Here is a 22243-nt window from a genome sequence, read left to right on the forward strand (position 1 = left end):
ACTCTCACGAGGCCTGTAGCAGATCAGTGGCATGTGGGAAGGGGTAAAGAGAAAAGAATCTCTGGTATTCTTTGTTTTTTAAAGAGCTGGTAGTTGAAATCATTGGAAAAATTTCATGGAAAGCACAGGTAGATAGCATGAAAGATGAATAGGAGTAATAGATTCAGTAGGTGAATCTAATGAATCCAACTGTATTCAATAGAATACAGTTGGATTCATTAGATCATTGGACTACTATTCAGAGTTATAGTCTACAGCATCTAGGAGATAAGAATATGCGAGGACCCATGGTTGACTAACTGTGATGTATTGGGACCATGGAATGTTCTGTAAAAAGATAAATTTAGGAGGAGGAGGTTAGTTTACAGAGTTTGGCAAGTAGAAGGAAAGACGTAATTGATATTTATATTTGGAAAGAATTCATCATATAGATGTAGCATAGTTATTATGCAAAGTGTGTAATGATAGAACAAGTGCCTGTTCTGAAAGTTGTCTAAGTGGATGAGAAATAGAATCTTTGCATGGAGAGAGTAATGGGTAAGAGGAGTGTGCTGACATTGAAAGAATAAATTTTAGTGGTTATGATGCTATCTACTGGAAGCAGTGCAGGTCCTGAGGATGAAATATGCAAAATTCGAAGTTTTTGAGCAGGATGCATATAGATATCTGCTCCTCTATGTGTGGACTTACAATAGACTGAACATGTGAAGGACCCATCCATTGGCTTTGTAACAATTGCTAAGAAGGCTAGGCCATTTTTTTCTTCTTTGACAGTAAAAGTAATTCAGGGCGGATATTGTTAAAAACTGATAAAAGTTAATGCCTGTGGGCATGCTGCCAAATGGCAAATACATTTGTATATACCTCATCCATACTTTGTACTTGGGGGTGAGTGAGTGAAAATTTATTATTATTATTATTCAGGCCTCCATGGAGTCAAAAGACTCATCATGGGAGGTCCTTCCTAAGAAACACAAAGTCTATCATATCACTCCTTAACTCATTGACCGTTTTCGCTCTCATCACTCCATCAGACAATGTATTCCACTGTTCAACCACCCTCCATGCAAAGAAACCACTCCTCATCATCTTGCTCACAGTTTCCTTTCATAACTTCCAGGAATGGCCTCTTGTCATCACTCCCTCCCGCTGTTCAGCCAAGCGAAAGAACTCCCCAGTGTCAACCCTGTAACCACCTCTCAATAGTTTAAAAGTCTCAATCATATCACTTCTCCTTCTTCTATCCACCAAACTCTGCAGTCCACATTCCCTCAGCCGATCCTCATAACTATCCTTGTACAGTCCTGAAACCATCTTTGTCATCCGTCTTTGTATCCTTTCCTTTGTATCCACAGTTAATTTATCCCCTTCAAATCCTGGGGACCAAATCTGAGAACAATAGTCCAAGTGTGGTCTGATCAGAGACTTATACAACGGAATGATAACCCTCTTATCTCTGCAGGTCAGTGTCCTTCTCATAATTGCAGCAATCCTCTGTGTTACCTTCACCTTTGCAATATGTCCCCTACACTTCAGGTTTCTATCAATCATCAACCCCAGATCTCTTGTCTCCCCTACTTCCTCCAGTATAACTCCATCCAGCATCCCATCGATGTTTCCCAAACCTCAAGACCTTACATTTTGGTTCATTAAACTGACATCCCCATTCATTTGCCCATCTATCTAGCTTATTCAAATCCTCTTGCAGGGCTACCACATCTGCACTATTACTGATAATCCTTCCCAGCTTTGCATCATCCTGGCAATGTCATTGATATAAAGGTTAAACAATATAGGTCCTAATACTGAGCCCTGTTGGACCCCACTTGTAACCCTCTGCTTCCTTGAAATTGCCCCACCATACACAACTCTCTGATACCTATCAGACAGCCAATCCTGAATCCAGTTGACCAATCTGACATCCAGACCCATGTGCTGTGACTTAAATATCAGCTTATCATGTGGCACCCTGTCAAATGCCTCCGCCAAGTCTAAGAAAATTGCAGTATATGCCTTTCCCTCATCTAATGTTCTTGTAACTTTATTATAAAAGGCTAGCATATTGCTAAAACAAGTGCGCCCTTTCACAAATCCATGTTGACTCTCACAGATAACATTGCCCTCATCTGCCCAATGCTGTATACGGTCCCTCACTACTTTCTCCAAGATCTTAACAACTACTGATGACACACAAACTGGTCTATAATTAGATGCTACCACCCTTATGCAATGGCACTATCTTACCTTCCTTCCATTTCCTGGGCACCTTTGCCGAAGCCAGACTTTCATTGAAAAGCCAGGTTAAATTATTATGTGATGTCCCCAAGAGTCTATGGACTCATTGTGGGTGGCACTGTACTCTGGTACGCACATCTCACAGTTTCCTCTATTACGTAATTCTCCAACAATACACAATAACACGACTATCATCATTGTCATCTACTGCACATCACCACTAACAACAGTTTTTTTTGTTGTCTGTAAATTGTGTGCATTTCAAGGCTGATTTGTCTGTATGAAGGATGAAAAATCTGAGTTTAAGAGAGAAAAATCTTGCTACCTCCATATGAGATCAGCTGACTTTGAATTGAAAAGCACATATAAAGATTTCTGTGATCACAACGATAATTGAGTGCAGATCTTTTCTAATCGAAAGGTGCAATGTTCTACTGTTTTTCCAATTGCACTACAGAGGCAAACGTATTTAGGCAAACAAATGTAGTGCCAAATATTTCGAAAGATTCCATGTATAAGTTAACAATGGAAGATGAAAGTGTGGAGCCCATTGCCATACCTTCAGTTTGTTTTATATGCTGGTTATTCTGGCTAAAATCCACTGATTTAAAGCAGTGTTAAGAGATTGCAAGCAAATATCTGACCTTGGGGGGGGGGATGTTTTGGAAAGGAGCTCTAATGTATTGTCTGTTTGCATTATGTTAGTGAAAGGATATGACACATCAAAGCTCACCAGGTGATTGTTCTCCAGTTGAAGGTTCTGTATAGTGTTTTTAAAGTGTGTGAAGTGTTTTATTTATTTATTTTATTTTACGTAAGATAGCTTTTTGATGTGCTTGTTGAGTTCAGTGCCAAACAGTTGTTTAAGTGGGGCATTGCATAATATCCATGATAGGGTTTAACAGGGTTTCAGGTTTGTGGGCTTTATGTAATCCATAAAGCCTCAGTATGTGTGTAAGAAGGTGTAGGGTAAACTTTTAATAGGCTTAACAGGCTTATGGTTTTTATTTTTTATCAACATTTGGGGTCTTGCACTGTTGAAATATATGTTGACATATTCAATAATAATTATTTTATTATTTAGTCTGCATTAAGCATCACCATGGCATTTCCTTTGTAGGCTTTCAGTGTAATTTATCATTTTGTTTAATTTTAAATTTCTCAAAACTATTATTTCTCCCTAAGAGATATTGCTTTTTGGAGGATGTGAATTTTTTAACAACATTTTTATTGAATGCTTCTAAAACAATACAAAGTGAGTAAAGTCTAAACCTTTTGTCAACTTTTTCACTTTTGCTTGGTTGAACAGCAGGATGGAGTGATGACAAGAGGCCATCCCTAGAAGTTACGAAAGGAAACTGTGAGCAAGAAGGTGAGGAGTGGTTTCTTTGCTTGGAGGGTGGTTAGACCATGGAATGTATTGCCTGATGGAGTGGTGAGAGCAAGAACGGTCAATGAGTTTAAGGAGTGGTATGATTGACTTTGTGTTTCTTACGGGGGACCTCCCCTCGATGAGTCTTGATAGACTTTGTGTTTCTTAGGAAGGACCTCCCATGAAGAGTCTTTTGACTCCATGGAGGCCTGAATAATAATAATAAAAGAATAATAAATCAAGGACTGATAGGTTCCTCTATCCATGCCAGTATCTACAGTATTCTCTGTCAGTGTGGAATCCAGTAATTTGGACAGGACAAGACCACCTTAGTAAGAAGAAAAGAACATTAAAGTATATTTGGTATGGGTAACCTAAAAGTTGACTAGGAATTAAGAACACATCAGATGGAAGAAAGTCATGCTGCTACACAGATCCATTTCAAATCACAGCTCCTGCTCCTGGAAATGACTCATGTTCTTCAGACACTGGTGAACTTCGATAGACTGATGGTTAACTCTATACAGATTTAGGCACATCGTTCTATCCTCCTGTTAGCTGTAATTTCAGATGATATCCATGACGACCACCACTATTGTCCTCCTTACACCTATCCTTGGTTTTGAGATCATTTCATTCCTGATCTTTTCTGAGTGTGTGTGTCTTTATGAGGAGGATCTGGAAAGTTTCTGATAAACACCTCGAACAAAAATTAATTAATTTTATGTCTCCTTATATATCCCAAAAGAAAAAGAACAAATTACAATGGTACCTCGACTTACGAACCGCTCAACATACGAACTTTTCGAGATGCGAAATTTTTTCATCTCCCATTTTTACTCTAGATACACACCTAGACTTGAGATACAAACCATGATGCTTTTCTTTTCAAATTAACTAAAGCAGAACTGTTTTACATTATATTTTTTTTAACTTTTCCCCTAGTAGTAGAAACAGGCTTAATGGAAAGTACAGCACCAGCATATATGTATGTACGTTTAGCTGAGCATCCGCTGAACCGTCTCTAGTGTAACGATTATTGTTACTACGTCGTATTTATCTGAAATACAATGAATGCTGCACATATCTATTTTTTTGTGTATCTATTTCAGTATTTATGTAAACAAACAATACACTTTGTGAAGTTTTTTTAGGTTTGTATTTATTATGTGTACTGTATGTATTTCTTTTTATAACTGACTTGTTTTATTGTAGCTTGACGTTTATTTTCTGAATAATCTATCAGATGAACGTCATTTCACTGATCAGTGTATTATTTTCAACATGGGGCCAAAGAAAACTAAGAAAGAAGAGACGAAGAAAATCACACTAGAAATTAAGAAAGAGATTGTGGAAAAATATGAAAAGGAGTTAGGCAAAGTGATCTGTGCAAGCAGTATGACTTGTCCAAATCCACCATAGCTGCAGTTGTCAAGAAAGCAGATTTTTATGTGGAACTGGATGTGGTCAAAGGAGTATCTATCGTGTCATCTTGAAGAAATAAAGTTCTGGAAGAAATGGAAACTTTATACTCATCTGGATTAATGACATGCAACTGAAAGGAGATAGTGTATCTCAAAACATGATCTGTTTACAAGCTCAAACTGTTTACAAAGATCTTTCGCAGAACTTGCCATCCATCTTTCTGCGAAGAGTTTAAAGCTAGCAAAGGATGGTTTGGGAAATTTAAGAATAGAACTGGTATCCATAGTGTTTTTAGACATGGAGAAGGTGCTAGTGCTGACAAAGAAGCCACTGAAAGGTTCGTGAAGGAATTTCAGAAACTGATGGAGTCAGAAGGTTACAGACCAGAACATGTTTTCAGCTGCAATGAAAACTAGGCTTTTCTGGAAGAAAATGCCTAAGAGAACATTCATCACTAAGCAGGAAATGGCATTGCCAGGACACAAGCCAATGAAAGACAGACTAACTTTGCTTTTTTGTGACAGTGCCAGTGGTGATCTGAAGATAAAACCTCCGTTGGTTTACCGCTCTGAAAATCCTAGAATCTTTAAAAAGCAGAAAGTTAACAGGCACAAACTCAGCATTATGTGGAGAAGTAACAGCAGAGCCTGGCTAACCAGGCAATTCTTCTGTGAGTGGATGACAGAGGTCTTTGCTCCCACAGTAAAACAGTATCTACAAGAAAAGGGTCTACCTGAGAAAGTTCTTATAATGGACAGTGCTCCAGCACATCCACCACAGTTGGAAGAAGATTTGGATGAAGTGTTTAATTTCATCAAAATAAAGTTTTTGCCTTAATACCACACCACTCCTACAACCAATGGATCAATATATTATTTTCAACTTCAAAAAGCTTTATACCAAAGCTCTTTTCCGAAGATGTTTCAAAGTTATCACCGACACAGAATTAACCCTCAGGGAATTCTGGAAGAATCACTTCAGTATTCTTCATTGTTTGCATCTTATTAGTCAGGCATGGGAAGTTGTTTCTCTGAGATCTCTAAAATCATCCTGGAAAAAGTTAAGGCCCGACTGTGTCCAAGGAACTGCATTGGAAGGACCTGAAAGTGACATTGTAGATACAGTTGTCTCCATGGGCAAGACCATGCATTTGAAAGTTGATGAAGCAGACGTAGATAAGCACAACATTGAGCTGACCACTGAAGAGCTACAGGAGTTAAGAAGAGAGCAGAAAAAGAAAAATAAAGGAATGAGGAGGAAAAGCAAATGTCTTCAGAGGACGAAGACGACAGCAACAAAAAGGGAGTAATTCCAACAAGTGATGTAAAAAAAATCTTGCAGCACTGGGGTGAATTGCAAGAATTGGTTAACAAGTGGCATCCAAATCAAGGTGTTGTTTCTAAAGCCACCAATATCTTCAATGACAATGTCATTAATCACTTTAGAAGGGTGTTAAGAAAACAACAGCTTCAAGAGACAAAAAGAAGCAACTGATGACAATTCGAAAACTCTTGAACCACAAAACCAACCACAAGAAAATTGCTTTTTTTTTTTTTACAATTTCATGGAAAATGATTTTCATGCTAATCATGTAAAACCAAAGATTTCATAAATAAAAATTGATATGTAATAATCATCATCAAATTTCTGCCATGTACCCTCAATGGGTGTATAGGATATGATAGTACTACATGAAAAATTTACATCATTACTAACTTCCTATCTACAATTTTACTCCAAATTAGTCTGTTACTTGTCAAGACTCGAACATTATCAGATCTTATATTTCTATCATCTAAGGCACTTTGTACCGTATCAATCCACCTATATCTTGGTCTTCCTCTGGGTCGTTTTACTGCCAACCTGGCAGACAACGCTTGTTTTGCTAATCTTTCCTCGCCCATTCTGTTTAAGTGACCATACCACCTAAGATTAGCTCTGCTAATGCATTCCTGGATGCAGATAATGTCAAGTTCTTTCCTAATATCCTCATTTTTAATATGATGACATTAAATGCCATTGATGACATCTGTTCATGCCTCTAATCTTTGTCAGTGGTCCAGTGTTTTACTTCTGACCCAGCTCTATAAGTTAAAATTGGTTTGAACACTGTCCTGTATACAGCTAATTTAGTGTTCCGACTAATTTCTCTCTTATTCCATATGAATTTATTCAATTGACTTCCTACCATACCAGCTTTGTTGATTCTGTTGTCTATTTCCATATTTAATTTACCATCTTCACTAAAAATCGTGCCTAAGTATCTGAAATGTTTTACTTGTTCCACAGGTTCTCCGTTCACAATGCAGTTGACATTTTCAACGATTCTGCCAATTTTCATTGTCTTTGTCTTTTTATTGCTGACCTTCATACCATATCTATTACAACAGTTATTCAATTTAGTCAGAGAATCTTGCAGATTTGTAGCAGATTTATTTACAAGTATAACATCATCCGCATAAAGCAAAGAGCTGACATTAACCTCTCCAATTTTGATATCATGTTTGATACCACTTTCCTTCATAATATGATCTATATAGATAATGAATAACAGAGGGGTAATGTACATCCTTGTCTCACACCAGATTTAACATTAAACCATCTTCCTGTACTTCCTTCAATTCTAACTGCTGACTTACAACTCAAATAAAGACTAAGTATAGCTTGATATAATGCTCCAATGACACCATATAACTGTAGCGTATTGAATAGCTTCTCTCTTGGCACCTTGTCATATGCCTTTTCCAGATCGACAAAACTTAAATATAGATCTTTGTTATATTCCCATGATTTCTGGACTATTTGTCGTAAAGTGAAGATCTGATCCTGACAGCCTCTATTTGGCCTGAATCCAGCTTGTTCCTCATCAAGCTTCTCTTCCACAACCCTTCTCAACCGTTTCTCAAGTATACTGGCATAAATCTTACCAGGAACACTCAGTAGAGAAATACTGCAATTCTCACAGTCAATTTTATTTCGCTTTTTATATATGGGTACTATGAGAGCTCTACTCCAATCATCTGGAATTTGGCCTTCTGTCCAGGCCCTCTGAATTATGCAGTGTAGCCACTGTAAAACTTTTATACTTCCATACTTGAGCATTTCTGGTCTAATATCATCTACTCCAGCTGCCTTTCCACATTTCAGACTTTTGATGGCTTTTTCCACTTCAAGCATGGATATGTATTCCTGATTGCATGCCTGGTCAGTGTTTTTTTATCACTGTGCTGTAATCACTGCTAGTTTCATTTAGCAATTTTTCAAAGTAATTACTCCATGCTTCAAGGATATCTTTTTCTCCAGTTTTCATATCACCTTTATCATCTCTAATTTCTTTTGCAGCACTTTTTCCTCCATTTCTGAGCTTCTTCAACAACCTCCAGAATATCTTGCCACCTTCTTGATATTTGTTTTCTATGTTCTAACCAAAGTCTTCCCGTGACTTTTGTTTAGCTAGTTTTACACGGTGTTTAGCTTTCTTACATTTGTCTCTGTATTCTCTAAGAGCACAAGCTGACTTATTTACTAGGAACTTTTGATATACTTTCTTCTTTTCCTTCACTGCCTCTTTAACTTCCTGTGTCCACCAGGGAGTTTTAATTTTTCTATCTTTACAGACAACTTCACCACATGCCTCTCTAGCAGAATCAGTCAGTGTTTTCTTCAGAGCTTGCCACTGCATCTCCACAGTTTGATTCCTGTTCTGAAACGCTTTCATTTTTTCTTGAATGATCTTTGTATATTTTAGTCTACAGTTCCCATATGAGAGCTGCTCAACTTTTATTCATTTTAAAACTTTCTTACATATTCTTCTTTTCAATATGAAATTCAATTTTATCCTGCTTAAGGCTGAATGGTGATCACTTTCAATTTCAAATCCTCTGTACACTCTGGTGTCCTGCACCATAGAGAAAACATCACTATCAATAGTAATATAGTCAATGAGACTTCTTATTCCTTGCCTCTTCTCTCCATGTGAATTTGTGCACATTTTTATGTTTGAACATGGTGTTAGTAATAACCAGTCCATGTCCTGATCAGAAATCCAAGTATTTGCCATTATTATTAATTTTTTAAAAAATTTTTTAAAATTAATTTATTTGATTAATTCAATTATTTTTTAATTTTTATTAATTTTGCCATTACATTAATATGTAATGGTATACAAAATGCACACTTATAGTGTAAAAATGCTCTTTCTCATTCCTCCATTTCTTGTATTTTCTTCATTTAGTTGAGAATAGTTTTTTTTTTTTTTTTTTTAAATTTTTGAATTTGGGAATGGTTTAAATGATTTTCCATAAGATATAATGAAAAATTTGGTTTCGAAATACATACTTTTCGAGATATGAACCCCGTCAGGAACAAATTAAGTTTGTAAGTCAAAGTAGCAATGTATTATATTTAGTGATGATGGTTGGCCTAGTTGACCGAGTGGTTAGCGTATCCGCTCTCCGACCAAAAGGTTGTGGGTTCGAATCCTGACGTGGGCATGGATGTTTGTGATTGTCTGTGAAAATATTAGTGGTGGTAGTGGGCGGTAAATGTCATTGGTGTAGATGTGATGATGATGGTAGTTGTGGTTCATTGTATTTGGTGGACAGAGTGGTGTAGATGGAGAATTGTAGAGTAGGTCCCCTCCTTCAATGAGTCCTTGGACTCCCTCGAGGTGTCATGTAATAATAATAATAATAATAAGATATTCCTGTGGTTTGAATCCGTTGCTTTAATATCATTTTTGTTCTGGGTGTTTATCAGAAACCCCCCCCCCCCATAAAGTGCCTTTCATAATGGCAAACTGGAGCTGCTGAAATGTTGGCATGTAAATTATTTATTTTCATTCCATTCCAGAAACTTCAACATGAATCAGTACAATAGCAATGAATGAATGTGGAAATGCAACTTCCAGATGTTGTGTGCAAAATGGAAGGACTTTGCAGTGAGTCTGTTGACTTGATGATAGCTTAGGATTAGTAGTAATAATATAGATCATTTATGTTTAGGATGTGTTTTATGAATAATGAATTATATGCATAAAATAAGTACTAATATTTCTTGTAAATTTTTTTTTCTAGGGCAGTACTTAGATGGATATCATGACTACTGATATTGATACTGCAACTTTTAAATGTCGAAAATGTAGGCATCAGCTTTTCACAAGTGAAAAAGTCATTAATTGTCATGGAGAACTGGTATCTGGATCAATGTTATCAAATAATTTGGCTTGTGATGATCTGAATACAGAAAAGCTGTGGTATTTGAGAGATGACAGTCCTGAAAACTGGATGGAAGAACAGCTTCATTTGGTAATTTAATATATTTTGAGAAATGTATATAATAATATATTGCATCAGCTGGCATGGTTGGACATGTGGATAGCACACTTGCTCTCCGTCTGACAGGTTGTGGGTTTGAGTCCCACGGTGAGCATGGTTGTTTGTAAAAGACTGCTCTGGACATTGTATGGCTCCTTAAGTTTATAAACTTGTCTCTTAAAAAAAATTCGTACAGTAATACCCTACCTTAGGATGCTTCGTTTTATGATAATCTGCTTATACGCTTTTCAATTATGACCATTGTCCATTTATACTATTCTGCATTCATTTATATGAGTTTTAGTGACTTGACACTCCCATGAATCAACTGATGCTCAGAATTCGTGAACTGTTTGTTGCTCACTGCATCTCTCTGTTTTGGTGTGTAAGGATTATAAACTATTTATAACTGTCGTTTTTATTTTATTGTTGTTAATAATGGTATAAATGTATAATATATATATGTGTGTGTGTGTGTATATATATATTATATATATTATAATATATGTATATATTATATATATTATGTAATTAATTTTTTAACTTGGGGATACTGTATATTAGGGTTACCAAGTAATTTTATAAGCTTGGTTATTTAACTCCTAATTCCAAGTATGCAAACAATTGTTTGCATACTTGGGATTAGGAGTTAAATAACCAAGCTTATAAAATTACTTGGTAACCCTATATATATTATTATATATATATATATATAATAAAATAAATATGTAATAATAGCAGATAAATGTGAAAAAAAAACAACAACATGTAAATCTCTTACATTAGACATTAAAGTTAAAATTATCAAAATGATGATGGTGTATCGAACAGATGAGAGTGATCGCAGTGCATCTTGCCTTGTACTACTGTTGTTACAGTCATTTAAAACAAACACAAAGTGATACACTTTGATACACTTATAGATAATTATAGTTGTTATTATAATTATCTATAAATGTGACAGTTCTTATTATTACAGTGGAAAATTTTTAATGGTGTAAATTGATGATCAAACTGGTTGGCATGTTCCCTTGCGTAAAGCTATTCAAAATAGCTTTTCGTTTGCAAAAATTATTCAAAATTTTGCATTGGCTTATGATGTAACTAAATGCTTTTTATACATCATTTATGCACATTTATGGTTGCTTAAAAAGGTATACAAGTGCGGGGAAAAAAAGGACAATGATTTGCTTTATGACAAACTTTACTAAACGATGGTTGTCTGAAACCTAACGTGCCATATGAGTAGGGTATGTATACTAAACAACTATACACTGTGAAATCTAAAATAACTAGCAGTCATTTTATTAAAAAGTGGTTGTGTGTCCTGGGTGAAAAAGCATCAATTAAGTCTACCTTATGAATTTTCAGGGATGGAGTTGGGAGAACATCCTTCATAAGTAGTGCATCAGAGATGCATTGATAGATACTAAGGGTAGTGTACTAAGAGTGCTTGTTTGTTAGCAGCAAAAAAGAGGTAGCATATAAACTGAATGCAGAAGCCAAATAGGTCTGTGTTGAGTTCTCTTAATGGCCAAATAATGATTGAATTACAGATAATCATCTTCTGCAGCATATGCTATGAACACTTCTGATGGTCATAAGCAAGATTTAGTTCAGCAGATATTGGATGCTAAGGTTAGCAGTATGAGCAGCTAGTGCATAATCTCTCATTGAGGAAACACAAACAAGGAAAGTCTGGCATTTTGCTTAGATCTGTAACCTTATGCTGATAGCATAGGATTATAGATTTAGGCAAAATGCCAGACCCAGAATGCAAAGCTTGAACCTTGCAGTGGTAAGAAAAAATCATATAGTGTAAGCTTGCTCTAAGTAGGCAACAAATGAGAAAAGCCAGTGAGTAGTTCTTATGATGATCTAAGAGTTAAACATCTGTTGGATGTTGGCATTATGTTCTTACTTGATATTGTTGATGTGGCTCAAAGGTTATCTGTCATCTATAAACTTAGCTTTACATTTTGCTAAGTAGACTAAAGTATAGGAAAAATTTGAAAAGGTTCTTTGATGATTTTAAAGTGTACTTTTTATTTATGTGATACAGCTGGAAAATAATCAGTCAGGTGTTGTGTATTCACAAAAACTTTCTTTGATAACTGATAAATTTGATAAATTTTCATTGATGCACAACAGGCTGAATTTCAGCCTGTTGTGCATCAATCCTTTGAGTTGTCGTTGAGGAAGATAGCAGATAAACTTGTGAACTGCTGAACATATGTATAGTATTTGGTTGATTGATAAACTAGATGGTGTTTTGATAATCAAATCTTTTAATTTGAGGATTCAACTTGAACACGTAGATTTGGTCCTGTGTGGCAATACCGTAAAGACATTTTTAAAAAAATAAATTTTATATTTATTTGTTATGTGACATACTTTTATACCTTTTATAGTTATTTCATGGCACAAGATATCTGAATAATGTGAGCATATCACAGTCATGTGTATGTGGCAAGTGATTAACTCCCAAACGGCCGTGATGTCTATAGACGTCCAGCTAAATCTGGATGTGATTCTGCAATAACACCCGTTGAATAACATGGATAAGAAGTGCAATTTTGTCTCACTATTTCATCCACCTTGCTGGTAGGTAAGTTAAGGAGAAAGAAGAAATCGGTTTATACGTTTTTTGAATGGCTGGAAGTTGTAGTCCTTCAAGAAAGTAATGTGAGAGAAGCTGTTCCAGAGAACCGAGGTAATTGAAACAACAGGACAGAAAAGTTGGTTTTTTAGGTTTGTCTGGACTCTGAATCTCTGACCAACAGTTGCTTATGCTTTAACAGATTTTTAAAAACATGTTTTTACAGGTTAAAATAAGGTGGACGAATTTTGGTAATGAGTTCAGTAGAACAGTATCCATGAAAATACTACAGAAATGGGAAAAGATAGAAAGAGAACCTTTGTGAAAAATCGATGGGACTGAGCTTGTAAGAGATAATTTTTTAATGGATTAATGTCTTATAGATAGCATTAAGGCTTACAGATGCAAAACCTGAAATTTAAAAACAGTAATTTAAGTTTGGATAGATTTGGGATTTATAAACATTAATAATTGTACAGATGAGGATTTTGAGCAGAAAAGATCATCATAAATTCCTGCAATGCACACTTAAAAACCATTTTTGAATAAATGTAGACTATTGGCTACTGTCACTCTTAAAGTGATCCTCTTATGTAGCAATGCATTTAGTTAGAAAATGCTGTCATTGTTCAAAACATTTCTGGAACTTGTCTTCTGGAATGCTTTTTATTACTGTCACCGTATGACATTAAATGTCAGAAATGCAGAAAAATTGCACCCTTTCAAGGCATTCTTCAATTCAAATTTGTGATTGATTTTTAGCCAGAAACTTATGGATAGTGGTTATATCACTTGCAGAGGCATCATTGTCATGGATGATCTAATTATTTTTGTTGTTATTGAGAGAGAGAGAGATCTGCAGGAAGTCAGGAACTCATTGAGGGAGGTCACATTTCATCCACATCAGATGCATACCTTTTCTTGAATTCAGTCACACTATCTGCACTCTCTATTTCAAAAGGCAGTCTATTCCAATTATAATTCCAATCATCACTCTATGAGAGAAAAATCTAGTTTCTGCCCCTTTTTGACTATATTCATTCTCAACTTGCATAAATGCTCTTATCTTCTTCCCAAATTTCAGAAAATGAAAAATTCCATCTACTGCTAACCTGTTTAAACCTCTTTCTCCTGTTTACTAGTTTCTGCAGTCCACAGTTCTCAATCTATCCTCCACAATCCTGATATCTTTAACACTCCTTTGCACACCCTCCATTGTACTAGAATCATCATGGAAAACAGGAAACCAGACTTGTGCACAAAAGCCCAATTGGGGAACAGACAAAATGACTTCTTTATCCTTACTTGTCAAGGTTCATTATGGCATTGCAATTACCTTCTGAGTTTTATTTGCAATCTTTGTTATATGATCCTTGAGCTTCAATTTCCTATCCACTAAAACTCCAAAATCCCTAGCTTGATCAGTTTCTTCTAGCATAATTCCATCAGTATAATATGGCATTAGATATGACATTACATCAAAGTGCATTATTTTATATTTTATAACATTAACTGACAGCCATTTTCACTTGCCCACACACAGTTACAATGAATTCAAATTGTTCTGCAAGTGTTGCACGTCTGTTGCATCCTTCGTTACCTTAGCCTATCTTTTCACATCAGCAAACAGCTGTCACATATCATTACTATAAAGATGAATAACAGTGGTTCAAGGACTGTCCCTGTAGTTCACCACTTGTCACCTTAAATCTTGCAGTAAGCCATCCTCATATTAAAGCTAATAGTTTATAATCCAAAATCCCATATCTTCCAACTTACCAACGGCTCTCCATACTGTATGTATGGAGAGCTGTTGTCAAAAGCCTTAACCAAGTCTAAAAGTATCCATTCCCATTATCTAACTCAACTATAACATTATTATAAAATGTGAGCAAGTTGTTCAAACATGAGTAAACCCTTTTTTTTTTTTTGCAAAGCTTAGATTCACTGTTAATCCATTTCTGTATGCAAGCTCTTACCAGCTTGCGTATAAAGTCACCCCACAATGATTATTAGTGGAAAGAATGTGTGATAATCGCTTTGCACGGAATGATATTCAAAGCATGATGACATATCAAAATCTTCACCAGAACTCCAGATGCTGATTCTTTGCACCACCCTTGTGCAATGAGATTATCATACGTCTTTCCACTCCTAAGACTTCTAAGGCTTAAATTATATAGCCTAGTCCAGGGAACGTCTGAAATTTAGCATCTATGCTGATTTTAGTCTTTATTGCCAAATATTTGTTCAGTTTGTGTAACAGCTCTAGTGCCTTGTCTTCATGCAGTTATTTCATCATCCAGCAAGGAGATAACAGTGAGCTCAGTATACATATACCAGGTTGATAGCTTTTAGCAAAACTATACACTCTTTAGTTGAACAATCTCTTCTGCATCTGTCACCTGTGCCATATGCATTCAGTAGTGTCATTCATTCACATTCATTCTTTCTTTTATGTGCACCATAATGATAAAATTCTTTTGAGTTGTCTTTAGCTTTCAGGGCTAGTTTTTTCCATTCTCAAACTCAGTTTTCTGTAGAATAGTTGTAACTCAGTCCTGGCCTTACAATTTTCATAACTGACATCATCCTTACGTACGCAATATTACTTCCGCATCTTAAGAATTTTTTGCTTAATATGATTGCATAACCTTTTCATTTGTATCTTTCATTCTTCTGATTCTAGGGACACTGGTAACCTGATATTGCATCATTTATGCATTTTTTTAAACTGCATCCCATGGATTCCCAATATCTTTCCCATCTAGCAATCGATATCTCCAGATAGAACCTGGCATACTCCTCAGTTGCTCACAATTTCCTGCTTTGTATTTCACCATTTTACTTTTTCTTTAAACATCTATTAGCTTAGCAACTTCTCAAGTTAGTACAGCATAATCACTCATCAATCAGATGCAAAACAATTGTTATCATTAACAGCCTCCCTCCCCCCTTTTTTTCTATCCTGCCTATCCTTCCTAAAAAAACTTTACTCTTTACACTTATTACCAGTTAGTACCATATTTACTTGAATATGTCGCACTTTTTTCCCCAAAATTAAAGTTAAAAAATCATCATCATCATCATCATCAAATTCCTGACATATAACCTCAAGGGGTGTACAGGATATGATAGTACTACATGAAAAATTTACATCATTACTAACTTCCTATCTACAATTTTCCTCCAAATCAGTCTGTTACTTGTCAAGACTCCAACATTATCAGATCTTTATTTCTATCGTCTAAGGCACTTTGTACCGTATCAATCCACCTATATCTTGGTCTTCCTCTGGGTCGTTTTCCTGCCAACCTGACAGAGAACACTTGTTTTGCTAATCATTCCTCGCCCATTCTATTTAAGTGACCATACCACCTGAGATTAACTCTGCTGACGCATTCCTGGATGCTGACAATGTCAAGATCTTTCCTAATATCCTCGTTTTTAATATGATATTGCCATTGATGCCATCTGTTCATGCCTCTAATCTTTCTCAGGACTCTCATATCTGAGGTCTCTAGTCTTTGGTCAAGTGTTTTACTTCTGACCCAGCGCTCAGATCCATAGGTTAAAACTGGTTTGAATACTGTCTTGTATACAGCTAATTTAGTGTTCCGACTAATTTCTCTCTTATTCCATACGAAGTTATTCAATTCACTTCCTACCTTACCAGCTTTGTTGATTCTGTTGTCTATTTCCATATTTAATTTACCATCTTCACTAAAAATTGTGCCTAAGTAGCTGAAATGTTTTTCTTGTTCCGCAGGTTACCTGTTCACAAAACAGTTGACATTTTCAACAATTCTACCTATTTTCATTGTCTTTGTCTTTTTAATGTTGACCTTCATACCATATCTATTACAACAGTTATTCAATTTAGTCAGGGAATTTTGCAAACTTGTAGCAGATTTATTCAGAAGTATAACATCGTCCGCATAAAGCAAAGAGCTGACATTAACATCTCCAATTCTGATATCATGTTTAATACCACTTTCCTTCATAATGTGATCCATATAGATAATGAATAACAGAGGGGATAATGTACATCCTTGTCTCACACCAGATTTAACATTAAACCATCTTCCTGTATATCCTTCAATTCTAACTGCCAAATTACAACTCAAATACAGACTAAGTATTGCTTATTATAATTCCCCATTGACATCATATAACTGTAGCGTATTGAATAACTTCTCTCTTGGAACTTTGTCATATGCCTTTTCCAGATCGACAGAACTTAAATACAGATCTTTGTTATATTCCCATGTTTTCTCGACTATTTGTCATAAAGTGAAGATCTTATCCTGACAGCCTCTATTTGGCTTGAATCCAGCTTGTTCTTCACTGAGCTTTTCTTCCACAATTATTCTCATCTGTTTCTCAATGATACTTGCATATATCTTACCAGGAACACTCAGTAGGGAAATACCTCTGTAATTCTCACATTCAGTTTTATTTCCCTTTTTATATATGGGTACTATGAGAGCTCTACTCCAATCATCGGGAATTCGTCCCTCTGTCCAGGCATTCTGAACTATGCAGTGCAGCCACTGTAAGACTTTTATACCACCACACTTCAGCATTTCTGGTCGAATATCATCTACTTCTACCGTTCCACATTTCAATCCTTTGATGGCTTTTTCTACTTCAAGTATGGATATGTATTTCTGACTGCATGCCTGGTCAGTGTTTTTTACCACTGTGCTGTCATCACTGCTAAATGAAAACTGCTTGTTTCATTTAGCAGTTTTTCAAAGTAATTACTCCATACCTCAAGGTTAGCTTTTTCTCCCATTTTTATATCTCCTTTAACATCTCTAACTCCTTTTACAGCACTCTTTCCTCCATTCCTAAGCTTCTTCAACAACCTCCAGAATATTTTGCCACCTTCTTGATATTTATTTTCTATGTTCCTGCCAATGTCCTCCCATGACTTTTGTTTAGCTAGTTTTACACAGTGTTTAGCTTTCTTACATTTGTCTCTGTATTCTCTAAGAGCACAAGCTGAATTATTTGCCAGGAACTTTTGATATGCTTTCTTCTTTTCCTTCACTGCCTCTTTAACTTCCCGTGTCCACCATGGAGTTCTGATTTTTCTATCCTTGCAGACAACCTCACCACATGCCTCTCTAGCTGAATCAGTCAGGGTTTTCTTCAAGGCTTGCCACTGAATCTCCAAGGTTTGGTTCCTGTTCTCAAACTCTTTCATTTTTTCTTCAATAATCTTTGTGTATTTTAGTCTACAGTTCCCATATGAGAGCTGCTCAACTTTTATTCGCTTTAAAACTTACTTATATGTTACTTAAGTATAAAGAGCTAATAAGCTTCATTTCGGCAATGAAAACATTACTAAAATTAAGGGGATATTAAATCCCACATAGTTTTAAAACCGAATAAGAAACTCAAAGATAGGAATCAGAGAGTTTCTTGCCGAATATAGTAAACTATAAAGTATCGGCGAACACTAGCGTTAGCCAATGCAAGTGATCCTAGTACGTAGTATAATCTCGGGCAACTCGTTGCAAAGGTGAGTAAAGTTCAGATCGCTATTCTTAGGTATTTTCCATAATGTAAAAACACATTTCCTAGGAAATGTATGCTGTTATTACATTATGGAGGGAGGTCACTACCCAGACCGGTTTCAGCCTTTTTTGAGGCAGAATGGGAGTTCATGTCTCTCATCATTGGCCTTTGGAGAATAAAGCATGCTGAGGATCAGCAGACAGTAAAAGAGGAGTATGATATAAGATAGAGTAGGATAGTAGGAGGTAAAAAGAGGCCTCAGTCAACCTGTTTAGCCTTATTGGCTAATTGGTCTGTAACATATAATCTCAATTTACCTGTTCAGAAAAAGGTTAAACATAGACTTTTGTCTATAGTTCACATATTATTTTATCTAAAGTAATGATTTACTCCAGTATTAATGGAGGTTCTTTTTATGTTACTAGATATAATACCCTTATTTTTATTCCAGGTAAATAATTTTTTTTTTTTTTTTTTTTTTTTTTTTTTTTTTTTTTTTTAAAGACAAGGTGTAAATAATAGGACTTATTTAAATATTTATTTTAAATCTAAAATAACAGGACTTAAGGTCCGGTAAGTAGGAATAAATAGGAACTTACTGAGGAACTTGTATACCTGGTACCACTGGGACTTAGAATGGGGAAGAGACTGGCCCGGGAGATGCCGCTCACGAGGAGCGGCACCGCCTCGCAGTAAGCCTTCGCCGCCCGGGTTCTCAGCTCTCCCTCCCCTTGTTTGGAGTAAAGAAACCGTGCCAGCGAAAGCTTTGTGGCTAGGGGAGACAGAGTGGTTATTCTTTTTCCTGGGGTGGGGGGGGGATGGTGGGTTTTTTGGGTTCTAAAGAGATATACAGGGCTTGATGCGTCCCTGTATAAGAAAGCATATTGTCGGTGGTTTGCAGTATTGATTCACAAATTTAAAGTCTCCTAGTAAGTGCCTTTCTTGTGCAAGAAATTTGGGTAAGTAGAAAAAGAAACCTTTTCTTATTCTTGCATACATTAAATTTGCGTCTCGTACCTGGGATTTTTTCCGTACTTTCCAGATGTGATATTTTAGTACATTGATTAGGAAGATAGTGAACTTTTGGGTTTTTTGGACTGGTGGCGGGAATTGTAGTCGTACGACCTCTTCTACTGTTAGCATGGGGATTCCCAATGCTGTGCTGAGTCTCCGCCAGATGCGTTGGGCTGGTGGGCAAAAATAAAAGAAGTGGTCCACCGTTTCCACATCCTGGCAGACATCGCAGAATGGGTCGCACGGGTTAGGTACATGCCGGGATTTCACCAGTTTCACCGGGAGCCGTCCGTAGGCTATTCTCCAGGCTAGATCCCGATGAAAAGGCTGTCCCCAGCTATTTTTGATGTTTCTGAAGAGAATTTCATTATTTGTACTAAGATTGGATGTATCATGCCTGGAAAGTTGGAAGAAATCCCAGTATACTGCTTTGGGTTTGTGTGTGAGGATTGCTATTCCTCTGTCTCTGAGTGTTGTGATCGATTTCACTACTGTACGGTACCACTTGGGCACCCCCCTTGTGCGGGGTCCAGCATAGTCCGTGATCCCAAAGAGGGGGAGGAAAAGTCCTATAAAATATCTAATTAGTAGGCCAGAAATGTGGTTGGAGTTTAAGGCCTTCCGTACGGTTTTGAACGTGTTTGCTTGTAGCAAGCTTTTGTGATCAGGCAGAGCATAACCCCCTTCTTCCTGTTTGAGTTGTAGGTATTCTTTCTTTACTTCGCGTTTTCTCCCATTCCAGAAGAAATCCAGGAGTTCTTTTGATAATTTATTTTCTTGTGCCAATGTGATGCCTGTGATATTGACAGTGTGCATCAGCATTGGGGTGACGATTGTTTTTATTACTGTCGCTCTGCCATAAAAGGAGAAGAAGGTTGGTTTGAACAGCCTTATCCTTTCCCTGCTTGTCTCCTGCAATTTTTGGATTGGTAGTGCTAGGGTGTCTGAAAAGGGCACGCCTAGTATAGTTAGGGGCTGTGTCTGTAGCGTTAAACCGTAGGGAAGTCCAGTGCTATGGAAATTTCCGAAACTTTTGATTTTGGTTTTTTGTGCGTTAACGCGAAGACCACTGACTATGCTGAATTTTTGCAGCGTGTGCAGATAGATATAGATGGACTCAGAGTCTCTGAGTGTAGCCACTACATCGTCTGCATATGCCACTATTTTGCATTGTCTGGAGCCTTGGGGCAGTGGAATACCGTTAATTGCGGGGGTGTTATCAATTCTTTTGATTAAGGATTCTAATACTAGGGAGAAGAGGAGGGGGCTTAGCGGGCAGCCTTGCCTAACCCCTCTCTTTATGTGGATTGGTTCTGTTAGAAACCCATTAATAGATAGTTGGGTCGTGGCTTCCGCATACATGTTTTTAATTGTACGCCGAAGTCTCGGGCCCACGCCTGTTTTTTGTAGGATGTTCTGCAAGTACCTGTGGTTGATGCTGTCAAACGCTTTCTCCAGGTCAGTGGAGAGAAGTGCCAGGGGGTATTTTTTCTCTTTGGCCAGTTTGATCAAGTCTCTTAACAAAAAGAGATTGAATTCCATAGATCTACCAGGGATCCCGTAGACCTGTGAGCTTGTTATTATTTTTTCGATACCGCTCTTAAGGCGCGTGCAGATAATTTTTGCAAAAATCTTGTAGTCTACGTTGGTTAGGGAGATTGGACGCCAGTTATTCGACAAAGTCCGATCTCGGTCTTTCTTGGAGATAAAGATGGTGTGGCTCTTAACGAATTCCTCGGGGATGTTTCCCGAAGTGAGGAATTCGTTAAAGATGTTTATTAACGCTGCCAATGCAAATGCCCAGATAGATCTATAGAATTCTATCCCCAGTCCGTCTGGCCCTGGGGTCTTTTTTGTTTTCATCATTCTGCACGTGGCCTTTAATTCGGCTGCAGTTATCGGCCTGTCCTGCAGGGCACTAAGATGATCGGGAAAACGTGTTGCGTCCCACTCACTGAAGTCATCCGTGCCCTGCCGGTCAGAGAAGATACCGATATACTGCTGATGAAAGTGATGGAGTATTTCGTTGGTTGAGCATAAAATCTGGCCCTTCTCCTCGATCTGGTGAATCGTTTTCTCATCATTAGCCGCCACCCGTTGTTGGTTGTAGAATGCGGCGGAAGGTGTTTCCAAATTTCTGAGATAGAGTCTCGTTCGAAAATCGAGGTCTTCGACTCTACTCTGCCACTCTTGCTGCAGCTCTATTTCTACTTGCCTGATAAGATGTCCGCAGGGAACTCCGCTCCGTTCGTTTGTCCGGTACCAGCCGAGTTCCCTGTAGAGATCCCTCAGCCGTTTGCGTTGTTGGAAGGCCCTTTCGCGCCCGCATTTTTGGAACAGTTCCCTAGCCTGCCACTTGAAGCTCAGCCAGTTTTCCCAGTCCCAGTTGGTGTTTGTCCATCTCTCACAGAGGTTCTGTAGCTGGTCGCTAAAAAGACTGGGAAAGGTGGGAGGAAGCCTCCAAGGCCCTCTGGCTGTTTCCATAACCTCTGGGAGCGTGATTTTCAGTATGACCATTTTGTGGTCGGTTGTCATGTTGTGCACTGCAGTGTGACGTATCCTCTGAACATATTGTTCCAAGTTTTGGGACACGTACACCCTGTCTAGTCTTGTCGCTATCTGGCCGTGGCACCACGAGTTTCTACTTTGGAGGGGTTATTCCGCCTCCAGATATCGACGAGATCAAAATTAATACAGCATCGTTTTAAAGCGTCAGTGCCGCCAGTTCCGTTGTTTGGATTCCCACCGATTTTGTCT

At 37.3% G+C, this 22243-nt stretch overlaps 1 protein-coding gene across 3 annotated transcripts in view; it reads left to right on the forward strand.

Annotated features, from left to right (window-relative positions):
- The window catches only part of LOC150101275 (uncharacterized), a 246176-nt gene that overhangs the window by 35413 nt on the left and 188520 nt on the right, over positions 1 to 22243 (forward strand). For 2 of the 3 annotated variants that reach the window (XM_090400557.1, XM_090400555.1), the window contains exon 2: positions 10108 to 10338. In XM_090400557.1, the coding sequence (XP_090256683.1) occupies positions 10120 to 10338 (219 nt within the window). In that variant the 5' untranslated portion in view covers positions 10108 to 10119. Of the gene's footprint in view, positions 1 to 9949; positions 9972 to 10107; positions 10339 to 22243 lie in introns of those variants that run through there. The other variant, XM_090400556.1, reaches the window with a different exon arrangement.

The sequence above is a fragment of the Typopeltis vanoorti genome, chromosome 11, assembly GCF_054136105.1.
Source record: "Typopeltis vanoorti isolate ZY-2024b chromosome 11, IOZ_Tvanoo_1.0, whole genome shotgun sequence".
Lineage (NCBI taxonomy): Eukaryota > Metazoa > Arthropoda > Arachnida > Uropygi > Thelyphonidae > Typopeltis > Typopeltis vanoorti.